At 35.4% G+C, this 26,257-nt stretch overlaps 9 protein-coding genes and 1 long non-coding RNA gene across 16 annotated transcripts; 8 read left to right on the top strand and 2 right to left on the bottom strand.

Moving 5' to 3' along the window:
• Positions 1–5: 5 nt before the first annotated feature.
• Positions 6–1,662, bottom strand: AT2G18240 (Rer1 family protein). Of its 2 annotated transcripts, none has more exons than NM_127381.4 (3): positions 1,079–1,662; positions 621–855; positions 6–510 (listed from the first exon to the last, which is right to left on the bottom strand). In NM_127381.4, exons 1-3 carry the CDS (start codon positions 1,438–1,440, stop codon positions 442–444), a joined length of 666 nt encoding a protein of 221 aa, NP_565431.1. In that variant the 5' UTR covers positions 1,441–1,662; the 3' UTR covers positions 6–441. The 2 variants fall into 2 exon arrangements, with proteins under 2 accessions (NP_565431.1, NP_849974.1); NM_179643.1 differs by having other exon boundaries at positions 185–507; positions 1,079–1,621.
• An 890-nt stretch (positions 1,663–2,552) lies between these two features.
• PPa2 (pyrophosphorylase 2) lies at positions 2,553–4,983 on the top strand. Its single transcript, NM_127380.4, has 9 exons — positions 2,553–2,695; positions 3,334–3,487; positions 3,578–3,606; positions 3,705–3,770; positions 3,993–4,100; positions 4,195–4,260; positions 4,350–4,470; positions 4,562–4,643; positions 4,725–4,983. Exons 2-9 carry the CDS (start codon positions 3,346–3,348, stop codon positions 4,765–4,767), a joined length of 657 nt encoding a protein of 218 aa, NP_179415.1. The 5' UTR covers positions 2,553–2,695; positions 3,334–3,345; the 3' UTR covers positions 4,768–4,983.
• Positions 4,953–8,891, bottom strand: AT2G18220 (Noc2p family). The gene is made up of 12 exons (NM_127379.3): positions 8,844–8,891; positions 8,640–8,681; positions 8,360–8,553; positions 8,188–8,259; positions 7,543–8,097; positions 7,152–7,454; positions 6,721–7,050; positions 6,420–6,626; positions 6,212–6,298; positions 5,895–5,989; positions 5,676–5,807; positions 4,953–5,361 (listed from the first exon to the last, which is right to left on the bottom strand). Exons 2-12 carry the CDS (start codon positions 8,650–8,652, stop codon positions 5,055–5,057), a joined length of 2,295 nt encoding a protein of 764 aa, NP_179414.2. The 5' UTR covers positions 8,653–8,681; positions 8,844–8,891; the 3' UTR covers positions 4,953–5,054.
• A 167-nt stretch (positions 8,892–9,058) lies between these two features.
• AT2G07055 lies at positions 9,059–9,306 on the top strand. Its single transcript, NR_140188.1, has one exon. It is a non-coding gene; the product is annotated as an other RNA (long non-coding RNA).
• A 1,681-nt stretch (positions 9,307–10,987) lies between these two features.
• AT2G18210 (uncharacterized protein) lies at positions 10,988–11,948 on the top strand. Its single transcript, NM_127378.4, has one exon. The coding sequence runs from the start codon at positions 11,140–11,142 to the stop codon at positions 11,512–11,514; it is 375 nt and encodes a 124-aa protein (NP_179413.1). The 5' UTR covers positions 10,988–11,139; the 3' UTR covers positions 11,515–11,948.
• A 286-nt stretch (positions 11,949–12,234) lies between these two features.
• On the top strand, positions 12,235–12,639 carry AT2G18200 (uncharacterized protein; the record flags this gene model as incomplete). The annotated part of the gene is made up of 1 exon (NM_127377.2): positions 12,235–12,639. Exon 1 carries the CDS (start codon positions 12,334–12,336, stop codon positions 12,637–12,639), a length of 306 nt encoding a protein of 101 aa, NP_179412.1. The 5' UTR covers positions 12,235–12,333.
• Positions 12,640–14,312: 1,673 nt separating this feature from the next.
• On the top strand, positions 14,313–16,466 carry AT2G18196 (Heavy metal transport/detoxification superfamily protein). Of its 2 annotated transcripts, NM_179642.5 has the most exons (3): positions 14,313–14,775; positions 15,471–15,546; positions 15,791–16,466. In NM_179642.5, the coding sequence occupies exons 1-3, from the start codon at positions 14,638–14,640 to the stop codon at positions 16,111–16,113; spliced, it is 537 nt and encodes a 178-aa protein (NP_849973.3). In that variant the 5' UTR covers positions 14,313–14,637; the 3' UTR covers positions 16,114–16,466. The 2 variants fall into 2 exon arrangements, with proteins under 2 accessions (NP_849973.3, NP_001324920.1); NM_001335590.1 differs by having other exon boundaries at positions 14,313–15,546.
• A 1,094-nt stretch (positions 16,467–17,560) lies between these two features.
• Positions 17,561–19,493, top strand: AT2G18193 (P-loop containing nucleoside triphosphate hydrolases superfamily protein). Its single transcript, NM_179641.2, has 2 exons — positions 17,561–18,696; positions 18,773–19,493. Exons 1-2 carry the CDS (start codon positions 17,722–17,724, stop codon positions 19,283–19,285), a joined length of 1,488 nt encoding a protein of 495 aa, NP_849972.1. The 5' UTR covers positions 17,561–17,721; the 3' UTR covers positions 19,286–19,493.
• Positions 19,494–21,033: 1,540 nt separating this feature from the next.
• On the top strand, positions 21,034–22,951 carry AT2G18190 (P-loop containing nucleoside triphosphate hydrolases superfamily protein; the record flags this gene model as incomplete). Its single annotated transcript, NM_127376.3, has 2 exons — positions 21,034–22,020; positions 22,104–22,951. 2 exons carry the CDS (start codon positions 21,034–21,036, stop codon positions 22,599–22,601), a joined length of 1,485 nt encoding a protein of 494 aa, NP_179411.2. The 3' UTR covers positions 22,602–22,951.
• Positions 22,952–23,044: 93 nt separating this feature from the next.
• Positions 23,045–26,203, top strand: AT2G18180 (Sec14p-like phosphatidylinositol transfer family protein). Of its 5 annotated transcripts, none has more exons than NM_001335586.1 (13): positions 23,045–23,226; positions 23,326–23,560; positions 23,634–23,733; positions 23,828–24,094; positions 24,174–24,251; positions 24,346–24,447; positions 24,529–24,578; positions 24,664–24,763; positions 24,872–25,012; positions 25,078–25,138; positions 25,235–25,635; positions 25,727–25,801; positions 25,890–26,203. In NM_001335586.1, exons 1-13 carry the CDS (start codon positions 23,211–23,213, stop codon positions 25,899–25,901), a joined length of 1,638 nt encoding a protein of 545 aa, NP_001323808.1. In that variant the 5' UTR covers positions 23,045–23,210; the 3' UTR covers positions 25,902–26,203. The 5 variants fall into 5 exon arrangements, with proteins under 5 accessions (NP_001323808.1, NP_001323806.1, NP_179410.1 ...); NM_001335589.1 differs by having other exon boundaries at positions 23,076–23,226; positions 23,326–23,480; positions 25,890–26,063; NM_001335588.1 differs by having other exon boundaries at positions 23,049–23,226; positions 23,326–23,733; positions 25,890–26,141.
• Positions 26,204–26,257: the final 54 nt, after the last annotated feature.

Below are 26,257 nucleotides of genomic sequence, written 5' to 3'. Positions count from 1 at the left end.
ACCTAGGAAGTCAAGTAAGTACACTCGAGTCCACACAGTTCTCCGAGTATGATGACCAATCTGTATCTGTTTCTGCAAAGAGATTTGGACCAGTGCTTGGTATTGGAGGCTGTCAACACAGCTTTGTGTGATTAGTTGTGTCCAGAGTAGTATCCAAGTCCTGGAACTGTAAAGAATACTTTTTCCTACTTGTGATTCCCAAATTCATTTAAACGTATAATTGTAAAATACACTGTTACACATTACAATGCAAAAACCGGAAAATGCAGGAGATTACTCAAAACTCAGAGAGATTTCTTAGTTCTGTTAAGCTTCAAGAACTTTGTTTTCCTATTCCACCAGCATGGCTATAGTATATTTTACTTTGATATCCTTAGTTTGTATCCTTTCTTGCTTCGCCTATCACCACGTCGAGATCAGTACCTGATCTACTGTTCGCATCTAATCTTGTTTTTCATTTCCCTGAGATGAATTGCTGCTGCTGGGCCTATCATCTCCACCATCACCCTTCTGTCAAAAACATCAGCACAATCTATGTTCAGCACTCTTAACTTTCTAAAGCAGAGATTCAAGACTATCCAAAAGAAATCGAATACAAATCACCCCGTTGCACGATTTACCTTGAGTCTTAAAAAGGTCAGGACACTGTTTACAAGAAACTTGAGCAGCTTCACAGGCTTTCTTACATCGAAAGGAAAGTATCTATACTTGAACATGTGCACGATTAAGCGTTTCATAGTTAAAGAATACAAAACCAACCAGTAACACAACAAGATCGGCCAGAACACAGGCACATCCAGGAAAGAGAAGAATGTCATCACAAATGCAACAACAAATGCTTTAGTCGCTGCATACCTGAAAATCAAAATTGACAAACTTTCATGAGAATTCAAACCCTAAAGCAGACCATTAGACCTAAATCAGTTCTCATACGAATTCACTATCATAACAATCATCAATCAAATTGTCTCAAAAGAAGAAATCTACCAGAACTTTAACAATGAATGGTAAAAACACAAACTTTTCGACAAACCTAAATCAAAATCATCCATCATCAAAAGTAAAAGAGAAATTTTACCAGAACTTGAACTCAGGAAGACGACGAACAAAGGGCTTATACTCATCAGACTCATCAACAGGTAAAGAATCAGGATCCAAAGCTTCAAGTTCAGGATCAACTTTAGGGGAAAGGAAACCAATCAAGAGATTTAAGATATAAGTAGCTAAGCCATAAGAGATAACGAAGTATCCATAAACAGAGTAAACCCTATAGATATAGATCACTGCAGCGACTAAAGTCACAAGCCATCTTCGAACAATGTTAGGAGCAGATCTGTCTAAGTAATTCTGAAACGATTTCGAGAATTCGATTCTCCATTTTGCAAGTGGTGAAGCAACTATGGTGTCTGCTTCATTTTCGCTTCCTGGTTCGTCTTCCATGGAAATTGAACACAAAATCTGCTTTTTCTTCACCTCAAAAACTGGGTCTGGTTATAAATTCTAATCACAATCACTGAACTTCGAATCAACTTCAAAAATCGATTCAAAACAATCTACTCGATTTAGGATGATTTTGAACCAATTAAATTGAAAGTTTCTCAGTTTCGTCTGAATTTTTCTTAGTCGTATTAAAGTCTTGGTTTTTCTGGAAAGAAGAGGAAGAAACTGAATGACGTGGGGAGAAGGAACATGACACGTGTCGCAAAGTAAGATACTTTTGTTAAACATGTTGGGCTTCATAAAATATTTGTTTAAGCCCAGTAGGGAAAATATGTTGAACTTTTTTTGGTTTTTACATGGAACGATTCGATATTCTGTGAGGCCCAACCAGAAAGAATCCAAAACCGAATCTTTTTTGTTTCTCTGGGACCTTAAACCGAATTTTAACGTTTTGCGTATGATTCTCTAGACTTGTAATTCTAGTTGACAGTCACCAAAAAAACACTGCTCGATGGTCACATCCATACGACACAGTTTTTTTGGTTGTGGTTAACCCCACAGCTCAATAATGATCATTTTTTCCCATTTGACATATTAGATACTTATGAAAAAAGAAAAATATCAAAAGTGGTAATTTGTTATTCAACTTGTTTTTGTGACAGAATAATGAAAACAAAAAAGAAAATAATAAATACACAGAATAATGAGTGACTGATTTTGAGTGAAAACAAAAAAGAAAGAAAGAAGAATGAGTGATATAAATTCATTTCTTTATCCTAAGAAAATAATAAATTTGTTTGCCAAAAACAGACAAAATAAAATAAGGAATTCACTGAAAGAAATTGCCTAATTTTCAGGACACGCGTCATATAACAATTTGTTAGTCGGATACTTTTTTGGTACATCACTGTCGTCTCTTTTTCTTTTCGTTCAATTAAAAGGTACACTAACTATTTTTTTAAGAAAGATATTAAAATCTTGAAAAACCATGGCCGTCAGATCCATTAACCTTTCAAATTCAACGGACACGATTCATCGTACGATTGACGATGAACAATAACCGAGGAAAAAGTGACGTCAGCGTCTTCTTCCTCCTCCAACGTCCCATAAAGAAGCGCCACACACACAGTCACACGAAAACTCTACTGTAACTGCAAAATCTTGTTGTTTTCTTAAACGAAGAGAGAAGAAAGAAAGAAAAAAACGTTACGGATTCTCTGCTTCGGTTTCGCGATTGAAGCTTGAGATTTCATCTGTAAGATCATCTTCTTCTTCTTCTCTCGTTTCTTTTTTTCCTTCGAAATCCGTCGATTAGGTCATTTTTAGTTTATCTTCTCCTGTTAATGGTACTTGTTTTGATCACTTCTTGTTGAATCGAAGCGATTTCGTTTGATTTTGCTATTTTCTTGTTGGTTTCGTTTCGTTTTGAGCGCCGAGTACTTGGATTGGTCTTCACAGATGATCGATTCGTCGATTATCTTTCATTTGTTTGGATTAGTTCTGTTTTTCGATTCTATTTCAGTTTCCAATTGATGTAGCTTAGACTAGTTGGTGATTTGAGTGTTTTGATGTGTATTTACATGAAATCGATGATGGATCTATGTTCTTCGCATATCTCTGATACTTTAGCCTTTCGCGTTGTTAGATATTTGCCTAAGATGATATTGAGTTGCATTAGAACAGTGAACCATCGTAGAAATGTGTGCTTCATTTCTCTGCTCGGATTTGAACAGTCATTTTTTATGGTTTATAAGATTGGATTCTGCTGGAATGTTGAAGGATTTGTCTGGTGGTTATTGTATGAAATGGTTAAGTAGTGAGAATAATTTATATGGCCTGTTTTGAGTTTGGTATATGATTGAATGAGACTCTCCTTTTGTTTGCATATTATAGTGAACATCCGATATGGCTGAAATCAAGGATGAAGGAAGCGCCAAGGGCTATGCTTTCCCTCTCAGGAACCCTAATGTTACGCTGAATGAGAGAAACTTTGCAGCCTTCACTCACAGATCAGCTGCTGCTCATCCTTGGCATGACTTGGAGATTGGTAAGAATCCTTGTCTTTGTTACTTTGAATAGTCATGTGAGTCAAGTGTTGATTGTTTGATGTAAGTGTTTTGTTTGTTGAATCTTTCAGGTCCAGAAGCTCCTACTGTTTTCAACTGTGTAAGTTTTATCTTCTTCTACATTGCGGAAGATTAGATCATATTAAGAAAGTTAGTGCTGGTCTTGTGATTGTTAAATGTGCTTGAATTCTTTGTCAGGTTGTTGAAATTAGCAAAGGTGGAAAGGTTAAGTACGAGCTAGACAAGAACAGTGGCCTTATTAAGGTACAGTGTTCTTTGGCAGTCTCTGCTTGCATCATATATGCTTTGATTGAGTATAACCTGTCTTCTGATCCCTCAATATATAGTCTGATTATGCGGTTATATGAGGAATTCTTTGTTGCTAGATATATCATAAGTCACATTTTATGCATTCCAACTAAATATCCTTCACCGTAAGAGTCGAAATGAAGAAAAACTCTGATCACTGAAAGTTTTCCTCTCTAGGTTGATCGCGTTCTCTACTCATCCATTGTGTACCCCCACAACTACGGTTTCATCCCTCGAACTATCTGTGAAGACAGTGATCCAATGGATGTCCTGGTACTGATGCAGGTGCTTTCTCTCGCCTCATCTTAGCTTTCATGTTCATACAAACTTGATGTAAACAGGCAGTGAAATAACAGACTTGAGATAAAATACTGTGCAGGAGCCTGTGCTAACCGGATCATTCCTCCGTGCCCGTGCTATTGGTCTAATGCCCATGATTGATCAGGTAACAAAAACTCTTAAACCCAATTCTACCTCTATGTAATGTATTACCTTAGTAAGAAACCAGGAATCACCTTGTTCTGAAACTTGCAGGGTGAGAAAGACGACAAGATCATTGCAGTATGTGCTGATGATCCCGAGTTCCGTCACTACAGAGACATCAAAGAGCTTCCCCCTCACCGTCTAGCTGAAATCCGTCGCTTCTTTGAGGACTGTATCCTACAGAGACATGTTGCATTTAACGTATAATTTTGTTTTCGCTTATGATTTGTTTTCAGTTTTCACTTAACAAACAATGTTTTTAGACAAGAAGAACGAGAACAAGAAAGTCGACGTTGAAGCTTTCCTTCCCGCTCAAGCTGCCATAGACGCTATCAAGGACTCCATGTAAGTTTGTTTTATCCCAAACACCAAATTATTTACACGTTGTTTTGTTAATAATGAGCAATGTACTGTTTTGAAACGCAGGGATCTTTACGCAGCTTACATCAAAGCTGGCCTGCAACGCTAATGAAGAAACCAGTCCTTTTCCGTTCCTCCCGGTTTGCTTAGACATCACTGAAGCCGCCTTCTATACTACATGCATGTTAGATAAAATTTCAATTGGTGCATTTAATTTCGTAATGCTCATCAGAAAACATTGTTGAACTTAAAGCTTTCTGATGATGATGAAAAATTTCCAGTACAATCATAAAATTTGAAATATTAGCTTTTCTTTTCCCCAAAATTTTGTTTAATGTTGTTTCGCAAACATCCGAAAAGTACTCTCATACAAATCGAAGAAGATACAAAAAAAACTTAAGAAGCTACTCGGGCCTTCTTCTTCTTGGTCTTTTTGTAAGCCTTATGCCAGGTCTTATAAGTGCCCTTAGTCTTCTTAGATGTCTTGGTCTCAGGATCTGCAATTTCGTCTACTGCATCATCTTCATCTTTGTCTCCTCCTATATCAAACAGATCCTCTTCCTCTTCATCAGAACTCAACACAAAATCCTCCACAACGTCATCTTCTCCTAAGCCTTGCTCATCCTGCTTCTTCTCTGTTTTACTCTTTCCACCTCTCTTCCTTTTCTTCTTTTTCGTTTTCTCTTCTTCCGGCTCTTTTTCTCTGTTAATTACACATTTGTTGTTTTAGGTTATATCACAACGGTCAGATAAAATATCTACGTTATAGGCGTAGGAGACAACCCGGTTCCCATCCTATCTATATTCTTAAGTTGATAAAGCCACCCATAAATGTCCAAAGTACTAAGAAATAAACAGAAGGCCTTAAAACCATAGACCCGACCAGGCCTAATCTATATTACTTGGTGATATTTGGGGAAGTAATTTTTAACCTACTCGCACCATACACTACCGTTGGCGGTGCTATACCATATGAAACCCCGATATGTGTGCATTTTAAGAGAAAGAGAGACATACTTGGAGTCACTTCCCGGTAACCAAGAAGAATTGAAAGCTGCAGCACCCTTTTCCATCCTATCTTCATCATCTTCATCATCACTGCTTGGTGCGTTTTTCCCAAAGACAGCTGAGTTCTCTCCCACAATTACACTGGAGAAACCAAACGGATTATTAGTATCCGTCAAAGTCATACAACAAAAATATACAAGTGATCAACTTTAGAGGAATGTAACGCACTCAGATTCCACCAGCGATTCGTTTCTTTGCTGGGCTCTTTGGCGGATAATTTCCGCATATTGCAATAGAGGGGTTTTTCCTGCTTTCTTCTCATCCTGAACAGAGAAGACCCAAAAAATAATTTGAAACCATGTTTGCAATCATTTTGGAGTAAACATGTGTTCTGTAATCATAAACAACTTGTGGTATCCCACAAAATTTTCGAAGAATGCAGCAGTAGTTTCAAAGACGGGAAGAAAGAAACAAATATAGGTTTTGTATTATCATCACTAACAATTGAAAAAATCAAATGGATCAAGAGAAATGAGTTACTAAACCTCAAGGAATGATTCAGCAGCAAGATCATTGGGTAGAAACTTAATCAAAGCTCTCTTTTTGTTGACAAATTCTGAGTTAGCTTCAATCTGAAAAGCAAAAGAGAGATTGAAGGAGTCATCAACACACAAGTCAATAAAGTCGGTTCTTTTATTGCAAGTACAAGAGACATAAAGTAAAACCGCATTTCTCTTTTTTTCTCTTTATTACCTGGCTGATGAGTTGCTTCATTTCTTTCCTAAACCTCTCAGCTTTCGTGGATTTGCAAAAGCTACGCAGCCTTATGGTCGGGATAAATGATAGTTCAAAGAAAGCAACGGAACAACTCCACTGAGACAAATGCTCCACAAGCTCCTCCACTACTGTATAAACACATGCCTCCTGAAACGCTCTTGTCTTCACTGCTGGTTTACTTACCTAAAAAGAGAGCCAATATCCAAAATGGTTAGTTTGCAGGATAAAGTTTCATTCTATACTCTATTAGTAAAGACCCAACCACGCAAGTTTTTACCTTCAGTAGTGTGCGTAAGTCTACACCTTTGCCAACACCTCCAGTGGGAGGTCTGTTGAGCTCCTTCATCTCTAACATGTCCACAAGAAGCATTGAGACAGGTATAAAGGTGCCAGTCGCAGCAGCAAGCCTGTTTAGCATACGAACACATCTTAGTCTAAGGGGAGTGTAGCGAGCCGTGGGAACCAGTCGCGCTACACCAGTTATTATTTGGGCTAGCGGATAAGCAACTGGTCTGAGTTCAGACTGAGAGCTGTAGGCACAAACAGCTCCAGTCCAAAGCTCAAGGCAATGGATGAATTTCCATTGATACACTTTTCGAAATGCTTCCTGTGAAAACAACCAAATGTAAATAAGAGTTAACAGCAACTTTTCTCAACACATAATTGTTGTCAGAAGAACTCAATTTATGAAGATTATTGAGAAAGTACTTTTGTTTTTGTGTTAAGCGCTTCACGCAGAATCATTGCCAATTGTCTTATGAAGACAAATGCATGCTGATATGCTGCAGAGATATCTGTGCCGAGAAGCTCAATGAAGCAGTTACCAAGAAACGAAATATGCTTCAATTTATCAGCATTCACAAACTGGCAATTCAACACATACGCTTTGTACATTCCCTTGAAACAGTCATCAACACAGTCAGATCCAAGGCGTATGCACAAATCTCTCAGGAACAACAAGGAAACAACAGGGAGCGCACCACTACCAGTTCCCCAGAAATGAAGTGCAACCTAGATGGCAGAAGAGCAACAATGAAGTGAGCAAAGAAAGGACCATAAAGAAGAAACATGAACAGAATACTATCTTGCTCCAACACACCTTAATATATTTCCTTAGGAGGCTAGGAAAAGCAGCTAAAAAAACCGATGAGTGCTTTAGGCGGCGCAGAGTAAAGGTTATCATTTCTGTGTCGGTCATCTGGTTCAGAACATGAAGGGAATTCCCAAGATATGATTTGACTAAATGATTATAGTTTTTCCAAGGCCTAGTGTTTGTGAGCTCCAATATAGTCTCTTTTGTTCCTCTAGTATCTTCAGGAAACCTTAACAACTTACGAAGAATCCCGTCCATTTCACTCAGAACATATATCATTATCTTATTAAACACCTCACTTGACATAACACTAAACTTTGTCGATTGATCGTCCCCGGTATCATCACCATAGTGACAGGCAGTTCTATAAGCTCTCAAGATAGAACGCACTCCACCTAGCTTCGCTTCATCTTCGATTGATTTACTCCATGCATCAACCATCGATGCTGTAATCGTTTTCTGCACGTGCACTTTCTTTGCAATTTCCATCTTTGTTGCTTCATCATCACCTTCCTTTTCAGTGTCTTCCAGGTCAGTATCAGGTTCAACATCAGCATCATCCTACAAAATGTGAATCCCTAAGACAAAAAGCTTCCAACACAACTGGAAGTCGAGTCACAAACTCAACATATACAAACTAACAAAACTCACCTCAATTTCAGTAGCATCAAACTTTAGAAGCTCTGCATCATGCTCTTTCATATACTGAAAAAAATCAGGATCCTGCGGAACAAAAAAATCCGTAAAGTTAAAAAAAAAACTCAACTTTCCACTAATATATCATTACAATATCGCAACCAAACATGTTTCATAGATGACTCACCTTTTCTTGAAGCCTCTTAAGCTCTTCTTCATGCTCCTCAGCTTCTGCTTTCTTAGATTTCACCTTCTTCCCACGCTTCTTATCGCTCTTCTGCTCCATTACTATATCATGTGCATCGATTTCTTGAACATTATTGAGCTCTTCCTCAGCTTCTAGTTTCTTAGATTTCAACTTCTTCACACGCTTTTTATCATCTACATTTGATTTAAAGTGTTTATCAATCTCGAATCCCTTAAGCTCTAATTACAATATAAATCCAAAAACTGGATAAAAATCGAACCTTTGGCACCCATTTGTTAGCACAACACTCTGATAAATCCACCTGCAATTAAAACCATCAATGGTAACAAGAACAAATCAGTTTAAGAGTCGAGCTAAAAGACAATAGTGTAAGAATTATCAATTCATGGAGAGAATCAATCACACAAACAGTGAAAACAAGGAGAAGAATAAACTATCGAAATCAAAATGAAAGAAATCGCACCGGGAACAACAAGAAGGAAGACGGAGAGAAGAAGAAATTAGGGTTTTAGGAGAGGGTTTTTATTACAGTGTTCCTTTGTTTTTTCTTTCAATTTATTTAACCGGACAAAACCCGGTTTGACTTCGGTCGAACCGTAATTCGAATTGTTCTACTTTCCCAGAACAGAACAAAAACAGAGTTCCCAAATTTGAGAAACCAGAGGGGCACGTTAACGAGAGATTACCTGCAATTCCCAGAAAAAAACTCGACGAGAAAAAATGAAGTTGTTGTCGTGGTCGCCGAGGCTGATGTCTGAGGAAAAGTTTATTGTTTTAGGGTTTATCTTTGTGAGTTTCGAAACGTCTTAGCGCAATGGAAGGTTTAGGTTTGACACGTCTACCAATTGGTTTAACCAAAAATCCAATTTGCGAGTGTTTAACCGAATTATTTAGGCTTTAACCGGCATGTGTTCTTCAAAATCTTTATTCATCTATGTCATCAAACCCCAAAGTATCTTATGCATGACATTTCCCAATCCCTTGTATATTTCAAGTTTTTTTTTGTTTAGTTATTTTCATTTTACCACATTTTTTATTTACTTAAAAGATATCAAATATTCATTATTTATAAATTAAAGTATTTTTGAAAATAACACATATATTATCGAACAATTCTTGAGTTCATCTTTACGATGAATTCTTTTTTTCACTTCCATTCTAAATACTAAAAGCATCTACATTGCATAATCTTTTATTAATGTCTCCAAGACCAACCATGGTAAAAATAGACTAACCATGATTAAAATTAAAAACATTTTATTTTTTAGATGTCTAAAATATCTTAAGGAAGATATTTTTGACATCCAAAAGGAAATGTCTTTAATTTTAACTATGGTTAGTCTTTAAGACATACATGAGAGGTTATGCAATGTGAATGGTCTAATTGTTTTTCATAAATCAAACATGATATATGATCTCGTTTGATTACAAAATCTAAACTCTAATTCTCTTTTTTAAATTCAAACCGATATTTAAACTCGTTTAATTATAAAATTTAAATCTAACCGTTTTTTCTAAACTCAAACCGATATTTAATCTCGTTTAATTATAAAATCTAAATTCTTTTATAAATCTTAACTGACATTTAACCTCATTTACTTGTAAAATATAAACTCGTTTATAAATCCAAACAGATAGCTAATTTTGTTTAATCATAAAATATAATCATTAATCCTCTCTAGTAAACCCAAACGGATATATAATTTCGTTTTGTGATAGATAAATTTTATAGTTAAATGAATAATTTTTTATTAGGTAGCAACATCCGATTAGGTGATTATTTACAGGAAGACTGATTATGGTGGTTTCGTGGTTAAAAGATTCACTATGGTAGTTGAATGACTAACTTTGAGTCTTACTACTAAGATTTCAATCATGTTAGCCACTGTGAACATTTTAAATGGCAAAATAAAAAACTCAATGTTCGCATAATTTATAATATTTTAGTGAACAAAAAAAAATATTGTGTTATTTTTCAAACTTTTTCACATAACTTATATTATTTTGGTCAGTAAATGTTAACAGCTATTTATAAATTTGTGTGTATCACGAATTTCATATCCTTTAAATTTTATCGGTCGAAAGACAAGTTTCTCTAGTTAGCGCTTAGCAGCTTCCAAGTTCCAACGATTCGAAAGCAACTGATGCTTTGACCGATTTGAAAATGCAAAAGATTGGTCTCTGTGCATATACTATCCTTTAAATTTAACCAAATTCTTTTTGTGTAATTCAGAATTTTCTTTTTACAGTTGTAGCTATTCATGAATTACAAATATTTTCAATCATTTGGTTACGTGATGGACTAATATATAAACCAATCAACCATGTGCTTGTCGTCATTTCTTTTGTTTATTAATTGTGTTTATAAACACATATATAATAAGTATGTGTTTATTCTATTGTTAACACAACGTTTATCATGCAATGCAAGTCTTAGTCTATGTTTAGTTTATTAACGGAAGATAAAATATATTATTACTAATAGAAAAGAGGATACGACCGACGAAGTTTGAATTTTCCAAAATGGCAACCTAACTTAAATAATGCAAAATCATTAAACCTACAATTCTTATATTATCAATAAAACCATATAAAGACTCTCTATAGAAAAAAACTATATAAAGACAATCAAAGACTCTCTCGTTACAATAACCACAAACAACAATACACTTCTCTTGACGCCTATCTCTTTCTCACCACCACCATTACCTTCGTCACTTCTCTCTTCCAAGCAATTTAAACCTTCAACTAATCCAGAAATGCAAATGCTAAGAAACTTAAGCACGAGGACGAGGAGTCGTCGCGGCGGATATGAGCGTGTAAGCGATGATTCCACCTTCAGCCTACTTGGAGCAAAGCTAAGGAGGTCAACGAGCGTTCCATACTATGCTCCATCGATAAGGCTTGGTGGAGATTTTCCTGTGATTTTGGAAAAGCTTCCACGCCAAAAACCAACTAAAACAGTGGTGACAAGCAAATTAAGCCATCCAATCTTCAGTTTATTTGATGGTTATCGCCGCCATAACAAGAAGAAAGCGACGGCTAAACCGGAGTTCTCTAGATACCATGAATACCTTAAAGAAAGTGGAATGTGGGATTTGAGATCTAATAGTCCGGTCATCTACTTTAAGTAGATGTATATAACACCATATATGTTATGATTTGTGTTCATTTATTATATTATTTGTGACAATTCTTAGTGATCCGATTGATCGATCTATAAGAGCTATTTTCTTTTTCTCCCCCTTGTAATTTTTTAATTGATCTATAAATTTAAAATTTCAAAGAAAAATAACATTGGTTATAGAACTACTTTGTTTATAATGTATGGAAGTTTGTTTTAAATTTTTAGCACTTACAACTATTTTTAGAAAAGTTCAGTCGTCATTTAGTATTTTTACGGAGTATTCATTGAATGAAAGAAATTTTGGTCCACATCTATATATATTTGGGACAAAGAAGTCCACATGATTTCTTTTAACCAAATTTTTCGTGTCAAAGTTCATGTTTTGCTTAGAGTTGAGTTACAATCATATGGTTACGTGATACACTAATATATAACCACATCAACCATGTGCTTTTTTGGCCATCTTTTTGTTTATCGGTTATAACATACAGGTTATGTAACGTAATAATTAGTCTTTTGTTTTTTGGTCAACAGTCTTGTGTTATTCTATTGTTAACACAACGTTTATCATGTACTAATGCAAGTCCTAGTCTTTGTTAATTTTTTTAAAACGGGACGAAAGTTTGAATTTTTCATATCGGCAACTTAACTAAATAATGCAAAGTCATTATAGTATATTATATCAACAAAACTACAGTATATTAAGACAATCGAACTCTCTCTCTACAATAACCACAAACAACAACACTTCTCTTGGCGATATCTTTCGCATCAACATCATTAATTTTCAACTTTGATCGCCACCAAAAAGAACAATAACCCAATAATGCAATTGCTAAGAACCCTAACCACAAGAACAAGGAGCCGTCGCAGTGGATACGAGTGTGTAACCAAGCATTCCAACTTTAGCTTACTCGGAGCAAAGCTAAGGAGCTCACGACCGTTCCTTACTATGCTCCATATCGATAGGCTTGGTGGAGACTTTCCTGCGATTTTGGAAAAGCTTCCACGCCAAAAACCAAATAAGACAGTGGTGACAAGCAAATTGAGCCATCCAATCTTCACTCATGTTATTTACATATATATGTTATTTATAAAAATTTACATCGATTCAGTTAGCCTGATAAAGTAATCATTTCACTGTTTTTATTTTATTTTAATCATTTTGATGTATTTTTCTAATTTTTGAGTAAATAATTCATCTTAAGTTTTTTAATTATTATAAATAGTTATATTATTTAACGCTTATTTACGATTACTTATTTTATAAAGAAATAAAAAATAATAATTATTTTCTTATTTAAATAGACAGAAAACTAATGTTTATTTGGTACTTTATATAGTCGTTAAATGAACTGTAAATTCAACTAATATTCACGAAATCTATATATATATATTAATATATATATATATATATATATAATAAGTTATAACATCATATTATATAATCTTTGTAATATAAAAAAAATTACTTAAGAAAATAAATAACATAATAACAGATTAACATTAGAGTGTCTTTGGCCTTAAGTCAGATTAAGTTTCTCATTAGTGACATATCAACGTAAGAGAACGTCCTTCATCTATTATATATTGGTGTATCTAGCAAAATTCACAAGTAAGTCAATTAGTATATCAACCAAAAACATTGGAGTGTCTTTTACTTAGTCGAATTAAGTTTCTCATCCATGGCCTTATTTTTCTTAAGTTGGTAAAAAGCTTTGGATTGTTTTTTTCTTAGTTGGATTACAACTTACAAGCACACATGAAAAATAAAGGGTGAAGAATAAAGTTTTTCAGGAGGAATATTTCTTAAATAATAAAAATAAGGGAACTTAGGAATAAGGAATAATAGAAATGGAGATGAGACGAGCGAGTGGTTTCTTAATCAGGGCCATGCAGCAGAAGCAGAAGCAGGAGCAGCACATGCTCCATTTCTCTAACTCATCCACCTTTATCAACATTGATTCTCTAAGATCATCCATCAATATAGATATGTCTTTTTCATGTTTACAATATCTGCGTGGGAATATCGTGTTCTCTCCTGATATTTTTTCTAGTCCGGATGATACTGACACATGTGACATATCTAAATATGCTCTTTAAAAAAAAACTTAAATCTATGGTTTCGTTTCTATCTACCGACGATAAAGATTTTCGAGAATATTATATCATCTTAGCATCTATGGACTATTGTCCGTCTAGATTAAATGGGAGCTGTAATTGTTTATTCTTCAAATATAAAAATATTTCATGTATGCTTTTTTTCAAATTAACATTTAGATTTCATGATTTTTATATAATTAACTTCTACTTTAAACATTCCGCAATTCTCCTAGAAAAAAGTTACAGCACTAATCTAAGGGAACATAAATCAGTACCCTTGATATTCGGTTTAACTGTGTATGTTCTACTCTGATTCTCTATTAGATGTTACATACTCTTTAATTAAACTTCATAGTAGATAATGATATACAAAAAGTCTTATGGTCTCCTTCCACTGGGTATAAAACTATATATATTCTAAATCAACTTATTATATTTTCGTTTGGATCTTTAATAAAATCTTCTCTTTATAGCAATGTGCACTGGATAATGCGGTTGCGGCCACTTTATTGGTGATGACCAATTAAGCCATAAAACCAGGACAATTTATATTCTTTTGATTTGATTATATACATCATGCATAAACTATAGTGCCACATTTCTTTAGAAATGCATTTAAAACATTTGATACCTTCGCATTATGTCAAGACTAAGACTAACGCTTTTTAATAAATTATAATTACAAGAAGCTTTAATTATGAAAGTTATTACTATATGTTATCCACAGAATTAGCTAAGAGCGGAAATTAGTATGTGTTGAGTCATATTTTCTACATGTAAATGACTTTGCAACATAAAAATAAATATCACAACTCTTTTTTTTGGAGGTAAAGAAGAGATCATAACTTATTACAAAGTGAAGTGATTCCAAAGGCATATCTTCCGTTCTGTCTAATCTTATTCTTTGTTTTAAACCCCTCCATGCACTCCTCTTGTTTATATATTTATTGCTTCTTCTCTAAGTTTGTTGAGTCCTAATCATCTCTCTATCTAGCAACGTATAAATATAAAGAGAGAGAGCAGAGAAATGGGTTTCGGCTCCTTCATATCTACCATCACTTACTGTTTGTTCTTTCGCTATCCACATAAGAAGCCAAAGTTCAAAAGTGTGAGCCACCTCAACCATTACCACACCATGCCAATGGCTCGTCCACTTTCTTTACAGGTATTCTCTTTCCTTTTTATGTATCTATATAGTATAATCGACCATAATTTTCATGTATCTATGTAGTTTTAGTCTCAAATTGACTCTATGATCATGATATTAGTTTTTCATTAAAATAGAATAAATTTTGGTAACAATTATCTTTCAAACCGTTATTATTCTGATACATGCCTAATTGAACGAAGAGTGCAAATGATTTTTGTTTTTAGAGAAAGGTATGACTTTGTTAGGTTTGTGATGATGGTAGCTAGAGCGAATTAAGTTGCTTTTTTTTTTTAGCTAAACATAAAGATCAAAGTTCAAACTATAGTTAGCTGATCTCCTCTAATTTTGTAAATAAGTTGGCAAAACAGATTCTCGATCGCAAAAAGAATATTAAAGTACTCATTGTGCTCATTTTTTTTTTTCTCTTTTGTTAGTTAAAAAATGTCTTTTCAATTTTTATTGATTCGTTTAGGGGAATCGGACAAAACTGAAACGGAATGTCATAAGTTTGTCTCACTAGTGGATGTTACTATATGTGATTATAATATCCTTTGGCTGATTCAGCAGAGAGTTGGTCATTTAAATAATTATTCTTCTAATTAATTACCTTTTTCTTTATGGACATATATCACATATTAATACTAATTGTTTTTGAAGCAGTCATATTAGTTCTAATTAGTTTGTAATATATGAATGGTGCTAATTAACAGACGATAGACCTGAAAGTAAGGATGTGTTGCAGTGGATGTGAGAGGGTTGTCAAGCATGCCATTTACAAGCTGAGAGGTAATGTTATAATTCAGAGTGTTTTCGAAAATAACTAATTTCTTTTCTTCCATAAAATATTTTCGTTAAATTAACGAATATTAAATTTTATATTATAAATTATGGTTATAGAATAATAACTTTATATTTTTCATAAAAAATTGTAATATGTTTTTTGTTTTGCTAAAACACTCCTATATAGAAAAGGGTAATATTGTGAATATATCAAACTAGTAACTAAACGGGCGTTGTTTTGGTGGTGAAGGGGTGGACTCGGTGGAGGTGAACCTAGAGATGGAGAGAGTAACGGTGGTTGGGTACGTAGAGAGGAAGAAGGTGCTCAAGGCGGTGAGAAGAGCCGGTAAACGAGCCGAGTTCTGGCCCTACCCGGACATGCCTCGCTACTTCACTTCCTCTGACCATTACTTCAAAGATACCACCCGCGAGTTTAGGGAGAGCTACAACTACTATCGCCATGGCTACAACCTTAGTGACCGTCACGGTAACATTCACGTCACCAACCGTGGTGACGACAAAATGAGCAACTTTTTCAACGACGACAACGTCCACGCATGTAGCCTTATGTAATTTCCTCACTTCTTTTTAGGTATCTATGTGTTTATATTTGTTGTATCATTTATAGGGTTGATTGAATAGCTTTTATGCATAAGCGTAAGTGAGACAAGTAAAAAGGAACACAATGCTTTATTAGTCTTGGGCATTCGTTTTTTTTAGGTTCGGTTTATCTGTTATTCGGTTATCCAAAAATATTACCGGCTGAACCGTAAAACAATTCTGTTCGGTTCGGTTTGGAATTAGTAAACTGTACATGGTATCAAAGTTTGGTCCTTTTCCTATAAAACTATACATAAACATGCTATAAGCCAGATGGTATATACTAAATTTGTGGCCACTGTTGAAATTGCTAATGGTCTAATGAGATAATATGCATTGTTTGTTTATGACCGATCCTCTTTCATTTTACATGAAAATGTCCATAGTTCAACCATTTGTTTTTGCCTCTAGGCCTCTGAAACAGAAAAAATCCGAACAAACAACGTCTATCTTGAACAAACCGAACCTATCGCAATCTGTCTCTCTGTTTGTCTATCTTGCATTCTCTTACGATCAGATTGTGTTGAATGAAGCTTTGAAAATTGAAAGCTTCAAACTTCTTCTATTGTCTATAGTGCATATGGGGAAAAAAAATGCTTGGGCTCTTGTGTTTTATTTTGGGCCTGAACGAACAACATACACTAATAATACCACCGCCCCACTAAGAGAGAGGCAAATTTTCAATACTATTATTCTAGAATGATACACCATTTTATATCAAAAATCTAGATTCTCTTCTTTCTTTTTTTAATAAAGTTTAAATAAACCTAACATGTTTTTTCATATATTTTTTGTTAAAAATGATTTTTTCATATTGATCTCTTTTTTCTTAATTGAAGAAATCGGATGGTCGAATCTTAGAGCATCATTATTGGTAAGTTCTTAGATTAGTTCTTAAAATTTTTTTTTGTGATTGATTATTAAGAACGCCTCACTTTAACTCTTATATAAGAGTTAAAGTGAGGCGTTCTTATCCTAAGAAATAATTTAAAAGCTTACCAATAAAGATGCTCTTAGTACACTAAAGACGATAAAAATGATTCGTCAAAAAGGTTTTGATTGGAAAACACTGAAATGTAAAGAAATGTAAATAATTAATATTCCACTCGTTTTTTTTAACAAAGTAAACTAAATTATCCATTTTGAAAATAAAGATATTCCAAAAGAGTAAAATAACAAAAATAATATTTTGAGTCGATGTTATTTGACGTATTCGTCGAATATGTTCTTCATCGAACGGAACAAATCAAACAAAAAAAGAAGCAAGTGGATCCGTCACGTGTCACTTTACTATTGACCTCTGACGTGTACACGGACGTCAAGTAATTTCCTTGCACCGCACGCTTCCTTCCTCTGCAAGTCTCTTACTTTTTTTCGCTTCCCTCAAAATGTCTCTTATTAATTTTCTATCCTTAAATGTGAAACAGACAAAAGTGTTTGCCATGTGCTTCTATAAAGCCTATCTTCTATTTCTCACATTTTTAACTCATCACTTCTAAAACCTTTTCTCAAATCTCTCTCACTCTCTTTCACCGGAATAAAATTCTCTAGGTCATCGGAAATTTTTTACTTCAGCCGACAATGTTTCCTTCATCAGATTTCTCTTTCTCACCGTCGTCGCTGTTCTCAGCGTACGCATCTTTAACCGGATTCTTGATGCTCTTTAGATCGATGCTCCATGATTTCGTACCGGAGAAGCTTCGATCTTACTTCTCCAGCTTACTCGACCGGTTTTTCACTCCGAAATCAAAGTATCTCACTGTGATCATCGACGAGAACTTCGGATTGAACCGGAATCAAGTCTTCGACGCGGCGGAGATGTATCTCAGGAGCAAGATCGGACCGGAAACAGAGCGGTTGCGAGTTGGTAAGATCCCAAAACAGAAGCATTTCACAATCTCTATCGAAAGAGGCGAAGAGATCCTCGATACTTTCGAGGAGTCGGAGGTGAAATGGAGTTATGTTCAATCGGAGAACGAGAAAGGAGATAAAGTGAAACGTTACTACGAGCTCACATTCGAGAAGAAGCTTAGAGACAAAGTCTTGAACTCTTATTTAACCCACGTTGTAGCCGAATCCGAGGAGATCAAGAGGAATCTGAGAGTGGTGAAGCTTTATAGCAGAGATGTGTATGCTAGTGATGATGATGATGGAATGGCTGGTGGGAATTGGGGATGTATCAATCTCGAGCATCCGTCTACGTTCGATACGTTGGCGATGGATCCGAATGCGAAGAAGAAGATCATCGATGATTTGGAGAGGTTTTTGAAGAGGAAGGAGTTTTACAAAAGAGTTGGTAAAGCTTGGAAACGAGGTTACTTGTTGTATGGGCCACCAGGAACTGGTAAATCTAGTTTGATTGCTGCGATGGCGAATTATCTTAAGTTTGATGTGTTTGATCTTGAGCTTAGTAGTATTTATGACAATGGTGAGTTGAAGAGGGTTTTGTTATCTACGACGAATCGTTCGATTTTGGTTATTGAGGATATTGATTGTAATGCTGAAGTGAGAGATAGGGAAGCTGAGAATCAAGAAGATGAACAAATTAAGGGAAAGGTGAGATATCTTTTGGATTTGAGTTTGAGAGAATCTATTGGTTTTTAGTTCTGATTATGATATTGTCTTTGAGCAGGTGACTCTATCAGGGATTCTGAATTTCATTGATGGTTTATGGTCGAGTTTCGGAGATGAGAGAATCATTGTGTTCACGACGAATCACAAAGAACGGCTTGATCCTGCTCTGCTACGTCCTGGAAGAATGGATGTGCATATCAACATGTCTTATTGTACAGGTTTAGGATTTAGGACATTGGTCTCTAACTACCTTGGTTTAGATGGCTTAAACCATCCTCTTTGCGAGGAAATCGAGGCGCTGGTCGATTCTACTGAAGTTACTCCAGCTGAGTTAGCTGAAGAGCTGATGCAAGACGATGATACTGACGTTGTTCTTCGTGGAGTAATAAGCTTTGTTGAGAAGAGGAAGGTTGAGAGAAGCAAGACTAAGAAGGAGGTTTCTATTTGTAAAGCAACTGATGATGACGAAAAACAGAATGGTTCTTTGGGTTGTGTAAAGAAGAAGAAGAAAGGGGGTAAACAGAAAGGTAAAGGGAAAGGTAAAGGAAAGGCCAAAACTTATTTGATATAAGAGATAACTTTGAACAATATGATCTGTTGTGTTGTGTTGTGTAACATGGTAAATCAAACCTGTGTTCAACATTATGCCAAATAAATAAAGCTTTGTATGGTTCTAAACATTCTACTTTTGACTGAAGCTTCCGAGAAAATAGATTTTACGTCTCTGGAACTATTTTTACCAAAATTATCTCAAATTAGTCTTTTTTTTTTTGGCATACTAAACAGTCTCGACTTTAATAAAGAAACCAAACCAAACAAAACATAAGGAAGAAACAGAGGTGCATAAAGAATGGATGTGCATATCAACTCAATCTATTAAAGCTTGTAGGATCAACGTTTTTAATTTCGGGTGGGTTAGGAGTAGTGATCTCTTAATCACGAATTCAAATACCTAATCGGGTTTACCATTCAAAGTAGACAATCTTAACCGTTCAACAATATTGGTATCTCTACTTCATTTTGGTATCTAAATATGAGCATATTCCATCTCAAAAAGAATTATAATCACAATAAAATATTTCAAAAAACACTTATAATCACAAAAAGAATTACACCACTTTTACTATTTTACATTTTTGTTACTACTTTACTTATATTTAAATTACATACACATTTACTAATTAATATACATATTTAAACACATTAAAACATATTATTATAATCACTAAATAACGACCAACCAATAAAAATCCCAATCAGTATTTATAAAATTTTAAAATAAAAGAAATATTTTATAAATTTACAATATAAAATATAATCAAATACTTAATTAAAAACCATATAAAACCGAAGCCCGCGATAAACCGTGGGTTAAATCCTAGTATATTAGTAAAAGCCCAACAATTTTCTTATTATTACTCTAACACATCCACATTCTCATAAGGCCACATCCTTCTTATATAACAAACACAAACTTGCACCTCAAGTTTCTCCAATCACACATAAGACATATTTCTAAATTCTATATTGTCAATTTGCTTTTCTCTTCAAGCAAATTTCCCTTTTGCTTATATGATTCTTTTTGTCTTCAAACAAAGATAATTTTTCCTTTTTCTTGACTTAACAGACTCTCCTAAATCCAAGTAATCATCATCCTTCCTTCCAGAATCTTCAGAATTCATGTACTACTAACGACTAGTACAGAATTACTGAAAAATTGCATCTTCAGTTGTTTCTCGCTAACCTCTTCATAGTTCTTTTTTTTTTGCTTATTTTTAATACTTTCTATTTATTTATTTTCATTTTAATACAAATGGCAAAAAAACGTTTTAAGATCTTTCTACTCAAAATTTGGATCATTTTAGGTTTCTTATACATTTGAGTGTTAATCGAATTATTTTTGTTTACATATATCAAATTAGGAAACTCTCAGTATTTTATATTTAAAGATTATAAACGCTTGGATTCTTGGTTATGTTTTGTGCTTGAACGAACAACACACCCTAATGACATCACCGCCTTACTAATTGACGTTTCCTTGTGACGCAAGCTCCTTCCTCCGCAAGTCTCTTACTGTTTGTTCACTTGTTTGCTTCCCTAGAAAATACTTTTGTTATTTTCCTATTGGTCTACTTTAAGAAAAAAAAAAATAATAATAACTTAAAAGGAAAAATAAAGATAAAATTAAAGAATAGTATTTTTTCATTTGAGTCTATATATGAAGTTATAAAACCCCAATTTTAACTCATCCCATCACTTCTAACCCTAGCTAGGTCAAAGGAAATTCCGCAAGATAATTGTGGATTTCGATTAACAGAGATGTTTCCTTCAATATCCAATATCTCTTTATCACCATCGTCGCTGTTTACAGCGTACGCGTCCTTAACCGGATTCTTGATGCTCTTTAGATCACTGTTCAATGATGAAGTACCGGAGAGGCTCCGATCATACATCACCGACTTACTCAACCGGTTTTTCACTCCGAAATCAAAGAATTTGACTATGGTTATCGACGAGATCATCGGATTTAAGAGGAACCAAGTGTTCGACGCGGCAGAGGTGTACCTCCGGAACAAAATCGGACCCGAGACAGCCCGTTTACGAGTAGGTAAACTCCCTAAGCAGAAGCACTTCACAATCTATATCGAGAAAGGAGAAGAGATCTTGGATACTTTCGAGAATAGCGAGCTGAGATGGACTTATGTTGAATCAGAGAACGAGGCAAGCCAAAAAGAGAAACGTTACTACGAGCTCACGTTCGAGAAGAAGCTTAGAGATAAAGTCATGAACTCTTATTTGAGCCACGTTGTAGCTGAATCTGAGGAGACTAAGAGGGATCTGAGAGCGGTGAAGCTTTATAGCCGAGATGTGCGTGCGAGCAAAGATGATGACGGAATGGCTGGTGCCGGTTGGGGATGTATCAATCTTGAGCATCCATCGACATTCGAAACATTGGCAATGGACCCGGGTGCGAAGAAGAAGATAATCGATGATATGGAGAGGTTTTTGAAGAGAAGAGAGTTTTACAAAAGAGTTGGTAAAGCTTGGAAACGAGGTTACTTGTTGTATGGGCCACCAGGAACTGGTAAATCTAGTTTGATTGCTGCCATGGCGAATTATCTTAAGTTTGATGTGTTTGATCTTGAGCTTAGTAGTATTTATGAAAATGCTCAACTAAAGAGCATCTTGTTATCAACCACGAACCGTTCGATTTTGGTTATTGAGGATATCGATTGTAGTAGTGCCGAGGTGGTAGACAGGGAAGCTGATGAGTATCAAGAATACGAAGAAGGTTATTATGGAAGGGTGAGATGTTTTGAATTTTTGTACAGTTTTGAGAGAATCTATTGGTTCTTAGTTTTGACTATGGTATTGTCTTTGCCATGCAGGTGACTCTATCAGGGCTTTTGAATTTCGTTGATGGGTTGTGGTCAAGTTTTGGGGATGAGAGAATCATTGTGTTCACGACGAATCACAAAGAACGGCTTGACCCTGCTCTGTTACGTCCTGGAAGAATGGATATGCATATCAACATGTCTTACTGTACAGGTTTAGGGTTTAGGACATTGGTCTCTAATTACCTCGGTTTAGGTGGCTTAAACCATCCTCTTTGCGAGGAAATCGAGGCGCTGATCGATTCCACTGAGGTGACTCCGGCTGAGTTAGCTGAAGAGTTGATGCAAGAAGATGATACTGATGTTGTCCTTCGTGGAGTAGTTAGCTTTGTTGAGAATAGAAAGGTCGAGATAAGCAAAACCAAGGAGCTGGAAGGTTCTACTTGTAGAAAACTTGATGGTGACGATAAACACAATGTTTCTTCTACCAATGATTTGAAGAAGACGAAGAAGAAGAAGAAAGGTGGAAAAGGAAAAGCGAAAGGAAACTAGGAAAGGCATTAAAGTTTATCAGTTAGATTTTGGTTCGGGTTAATCAGTTTGGTTTGATTTGTTACTTTAGAAACATAGGTCTATGGTTAAAGTTTATCACTTTTTTGTTCTTTAAATAAATTTTGAATTTTTGGTTCGGATACGTTCACATATAGACGTGACATTTTCTGATATGGTCGTATTCTAGCAATAGCATGGTATTTCTCTTCCCTCCGTTTCTATGGGGAATGTACAAAGAACAAAAAAAGTGAGAGAAAGAGAAATGGAGAAGAGAATCAATGGTTGGTCAAAGAGAAAACAAAAACATGTGGTGTGTAGCTTTCAAAGAAAAGATTACGAGATATTTTTGGATAGATTTCATTCTCACTTTTCTCTCTCACCAATCTCTCATTCAGAGGTAATTTTATCCTTTTTTTTGTTCTTCTATATCCATCATCATGATCAATACTCTTACGTGTTTGCTTTCGATATATTATCGAATGGAGAATTTGGTTAAAGATTGTGTTTATGATTGGAATGTGTTTTGAGTCTTGCAGGCAATTGGAAAGGACTTTGGTTATTATAAGAACACTCTTTTGTAGAGTGCTCTTCTCGCCTATATAACACATCATGTCTCTCAACGTTGGTAAGTGTTTTTTTTTTGTCCCATTGATTTGTTAGGAATCTTTTTTTCTTGTTATTACCTTTCCTGACGAATGTGAATTTTTGGATCTTACTTGATAAGATCTTGACGTATGTGTTTTGGAGAGACCCAATGTGTGTTCTTTTAAAAAGAGGAGTTGCTCCAAGTTGAGTTGTTCCTTGACGAAGAAGAGAAGAAGTAGCAAGGTGATGTCCGTGGAGATCTTCGAGGATGAGCATGACGCGGAGGAGTTAAAGGTGGTTGATGCATTCCGCCAAGTGCTTATTCTCGATGAACTACTTCCGGACAAACATGATGATTACCATATGATGCTTAGGTCTATCTTGGAATATATCATGCCAATGTGCATCTATGTCCATTATTAGCTTGAATGTTTCTTCATTTTTCAGGTTTTTGAAGGCTAGAAAATTTGATCTTGAGAAAACAAATCAAATGTGGTCTGACATGCTCCGATGGAGGAAGGAGTTTGGTGCTGACACAGTTATGGAGGTGTGAATTCATAGAGTTTCTTTATGAATGCAAGAAGGTGCATTGTGGTTGAAAACAATGTTCTTACTCTTTTTTTTTTCTTTGTATCTCTTAGGATTTTGAATTTAAGGAAATTGATGAAGTGTTGAAATACTACCCTCAAGGACACCATGGAGTCGACAAGGAAGGAAGACCGGTGTACATTGAGAGGCTAGGTCAAGTAGACTCTACCAAGTTGATGCAAGTCACAACCATGGATAGATATGTGAACTACCATGTGATGGAGTTTGAGAGGACTTTCAATGTTAAGTTCCCAGCATGCTCCATCGCGGCAAAGAAGCACATTGATCAAAGTACAACAATTCTTGATGTCCAAGGAGTGGTACGTACATAACTGAATGGTCATTTGTAGAAACTATAATAGCCAATAATGACCAAAAATGGTGTATATATGATAAAAGGGGCTGAAAAACTTCAACAAGGCAGCAAGGGATTTGATTACGCGTCTTCAAAAGGTCGATGGTGACAACTATCCAGAGGTGCACTTTATATTATTATCATCATTGGTTTATCTTTTATGAATGATTCTTGCTCTCTCAACTTTTTTTTTTCATTTATCTGTCATTGGCTCAGACCTTGAACAGGATGTTTATCATCAATGCTGGCTCAGGATTCAGGATGTTGTGGAACACGGTTAAGTCTTTCCTTGACCCAAAGACTACAGCAAAGATCCATGCAAGTATACAAACCCTTTTTATCACTCTTGACTGATATAAATGAGAGATATTCTTACTACTTAGCTAATTTGATATTCAGGTTCTTGGCAACAAGTACCAAAGCAAGTTGCTTGAAATAATTGATGCTAGGTGAGCTCTGCAAAAAGTTTCTGCATGAACACTCAAAAGATTAGTATTTCTCGAATGACAGACTTCTCATTTTTCTTTGTATCAGTGAGCTGCCTGAGTTCTTGGGAGGTTCTTGTACTTGTGCTGACAATGGGGGTTGCATGCGCTCGGACAAAGGACCATGGAACAATCCAGATATTATGAAGGTTTGTTTTCTACAACTTCTTTGATCTAGTAAAGCAACAACAACACTCATAGTTAGTTTCTTTCTTTCTATATGAAAACTAAGATGATTGTCACCGTAAACCTAACAGAGAGTTAATAATGGTGACCACATATGCTCAAAGAGATCTCAAGCTGATAATGCTGGAGAGAATATTATCTCTCAGGGGAATAACTCTGCAGTTGAGGAAGCTCCTGAAACTGACCAGTCACAGCCCTCTCCTTGTCAAAATGTAAGAATGACACTATTTTCCTTCATGAGGCTTGTATTCTCCTTATATTTCTTCCCACATCTCAGGTCGTGGTTGCTCATCCAGCTTGGAACATACCAGAAGCTCACAAATTTTCCCTCTCAAAAAGTATAAGAGATCATGTGCAAATTACACTACTAAAGAGACAAATACTACTCCTTTTTAAAAGAACTTGAATTTAAGTACTTCTCTGTTTTTGAACAGGGGATGTTTACGCCATTCAAGAAGCTTGCAAAGCTACAAATGAAAGTGGAAGGTCTCCTATTTTCACTGGAGTCATGGCTTTTGTAATGGGTGTAGTCACCATGATTAGAGTGACTAAAAACGTTCCAAGGAAGCTAACCGAGTCAACTATATACTCTAGCCCGGTTTACTGCGACGAAAACTCGATGAACAAGAGCTCGATGCATGGGAAGAAAATGGCAACAACAACCATCTCAGGGGAAGATTTCATGGCGGTCATGAAACGAATGGCTGAGCTTGAGCAGAAAGTCACAAACTTGAGTGCACAGCCAGCAACTATGCCTCCTGAAAAGGAAGAGATGCTTAATGCTGCCATTAGCCGAGCCGATTTCTTGGAACAAGAACTTGCTGCAACCAAGAAGGTAACACAAAACAAAAAAAACTTTCATATATATTACTGATTTGTTCTCAGCTTTCACTATCTCACACTAAAGAGTTGTTGTATCTTCACAGGCTCTTGATGATTCTCTTACCCGACAAGAGGACCTTGTGGCATACGTTGAGAGAAAGAAGAAGAAGAAGAAGCTGGTCCGCTTTCAAATCAATGCCTACTTAACTAATTTTTGTTTTGGTGTTTAAAATGGTGTTCTGTTTTACTTTTTATCTCCATGTGCAGTTCACTTGGTAAGTGAGGAACATGAGGAAGAAGAAGCCTCTAGTGGAGTTAGAGGTGGCCAATGCACTCATGTCATTAACTTAAATCTTACAGTCACATTAAAATTAAGAGAATCTCCAAAGAAAGAATTTTGTTATGTCTCTGTATATATATATCATCCTTAGATGTTACCACTTATCCGCATCATATGCGAGATCATGTTTGATTTGTACAAAAGAAAACAATGAATTTATAAGAAATATATTTTGTAAAGTAGTTTTGTACAAAAGATTAGTGTGCAAACATTTTTAACATCAACGTATAAAATTCAAGTACACTTTATATAAACTAAATTACTAGGGTTGAAGATGAATTGGGGCTTGATGGTT

Source organism: Arabidopsis thaliana, chromosome 2 (assembly GCF_000001735.4).
Source record: "Arabidopsis thaliana chromosome 2, partial sequence".
NCBI lineage: Eukaryota > Viridiplantae > Streptophyta > Magnoliopsida > Brassicales > Brassicaceae > Arabidopsis > Arabidopsis thaliana.
The sequence above is the reverse complement of the archived record's forward strand: the minus strand, read 5'-3'. Positions and strand labels throughout refer to the sequence as shown.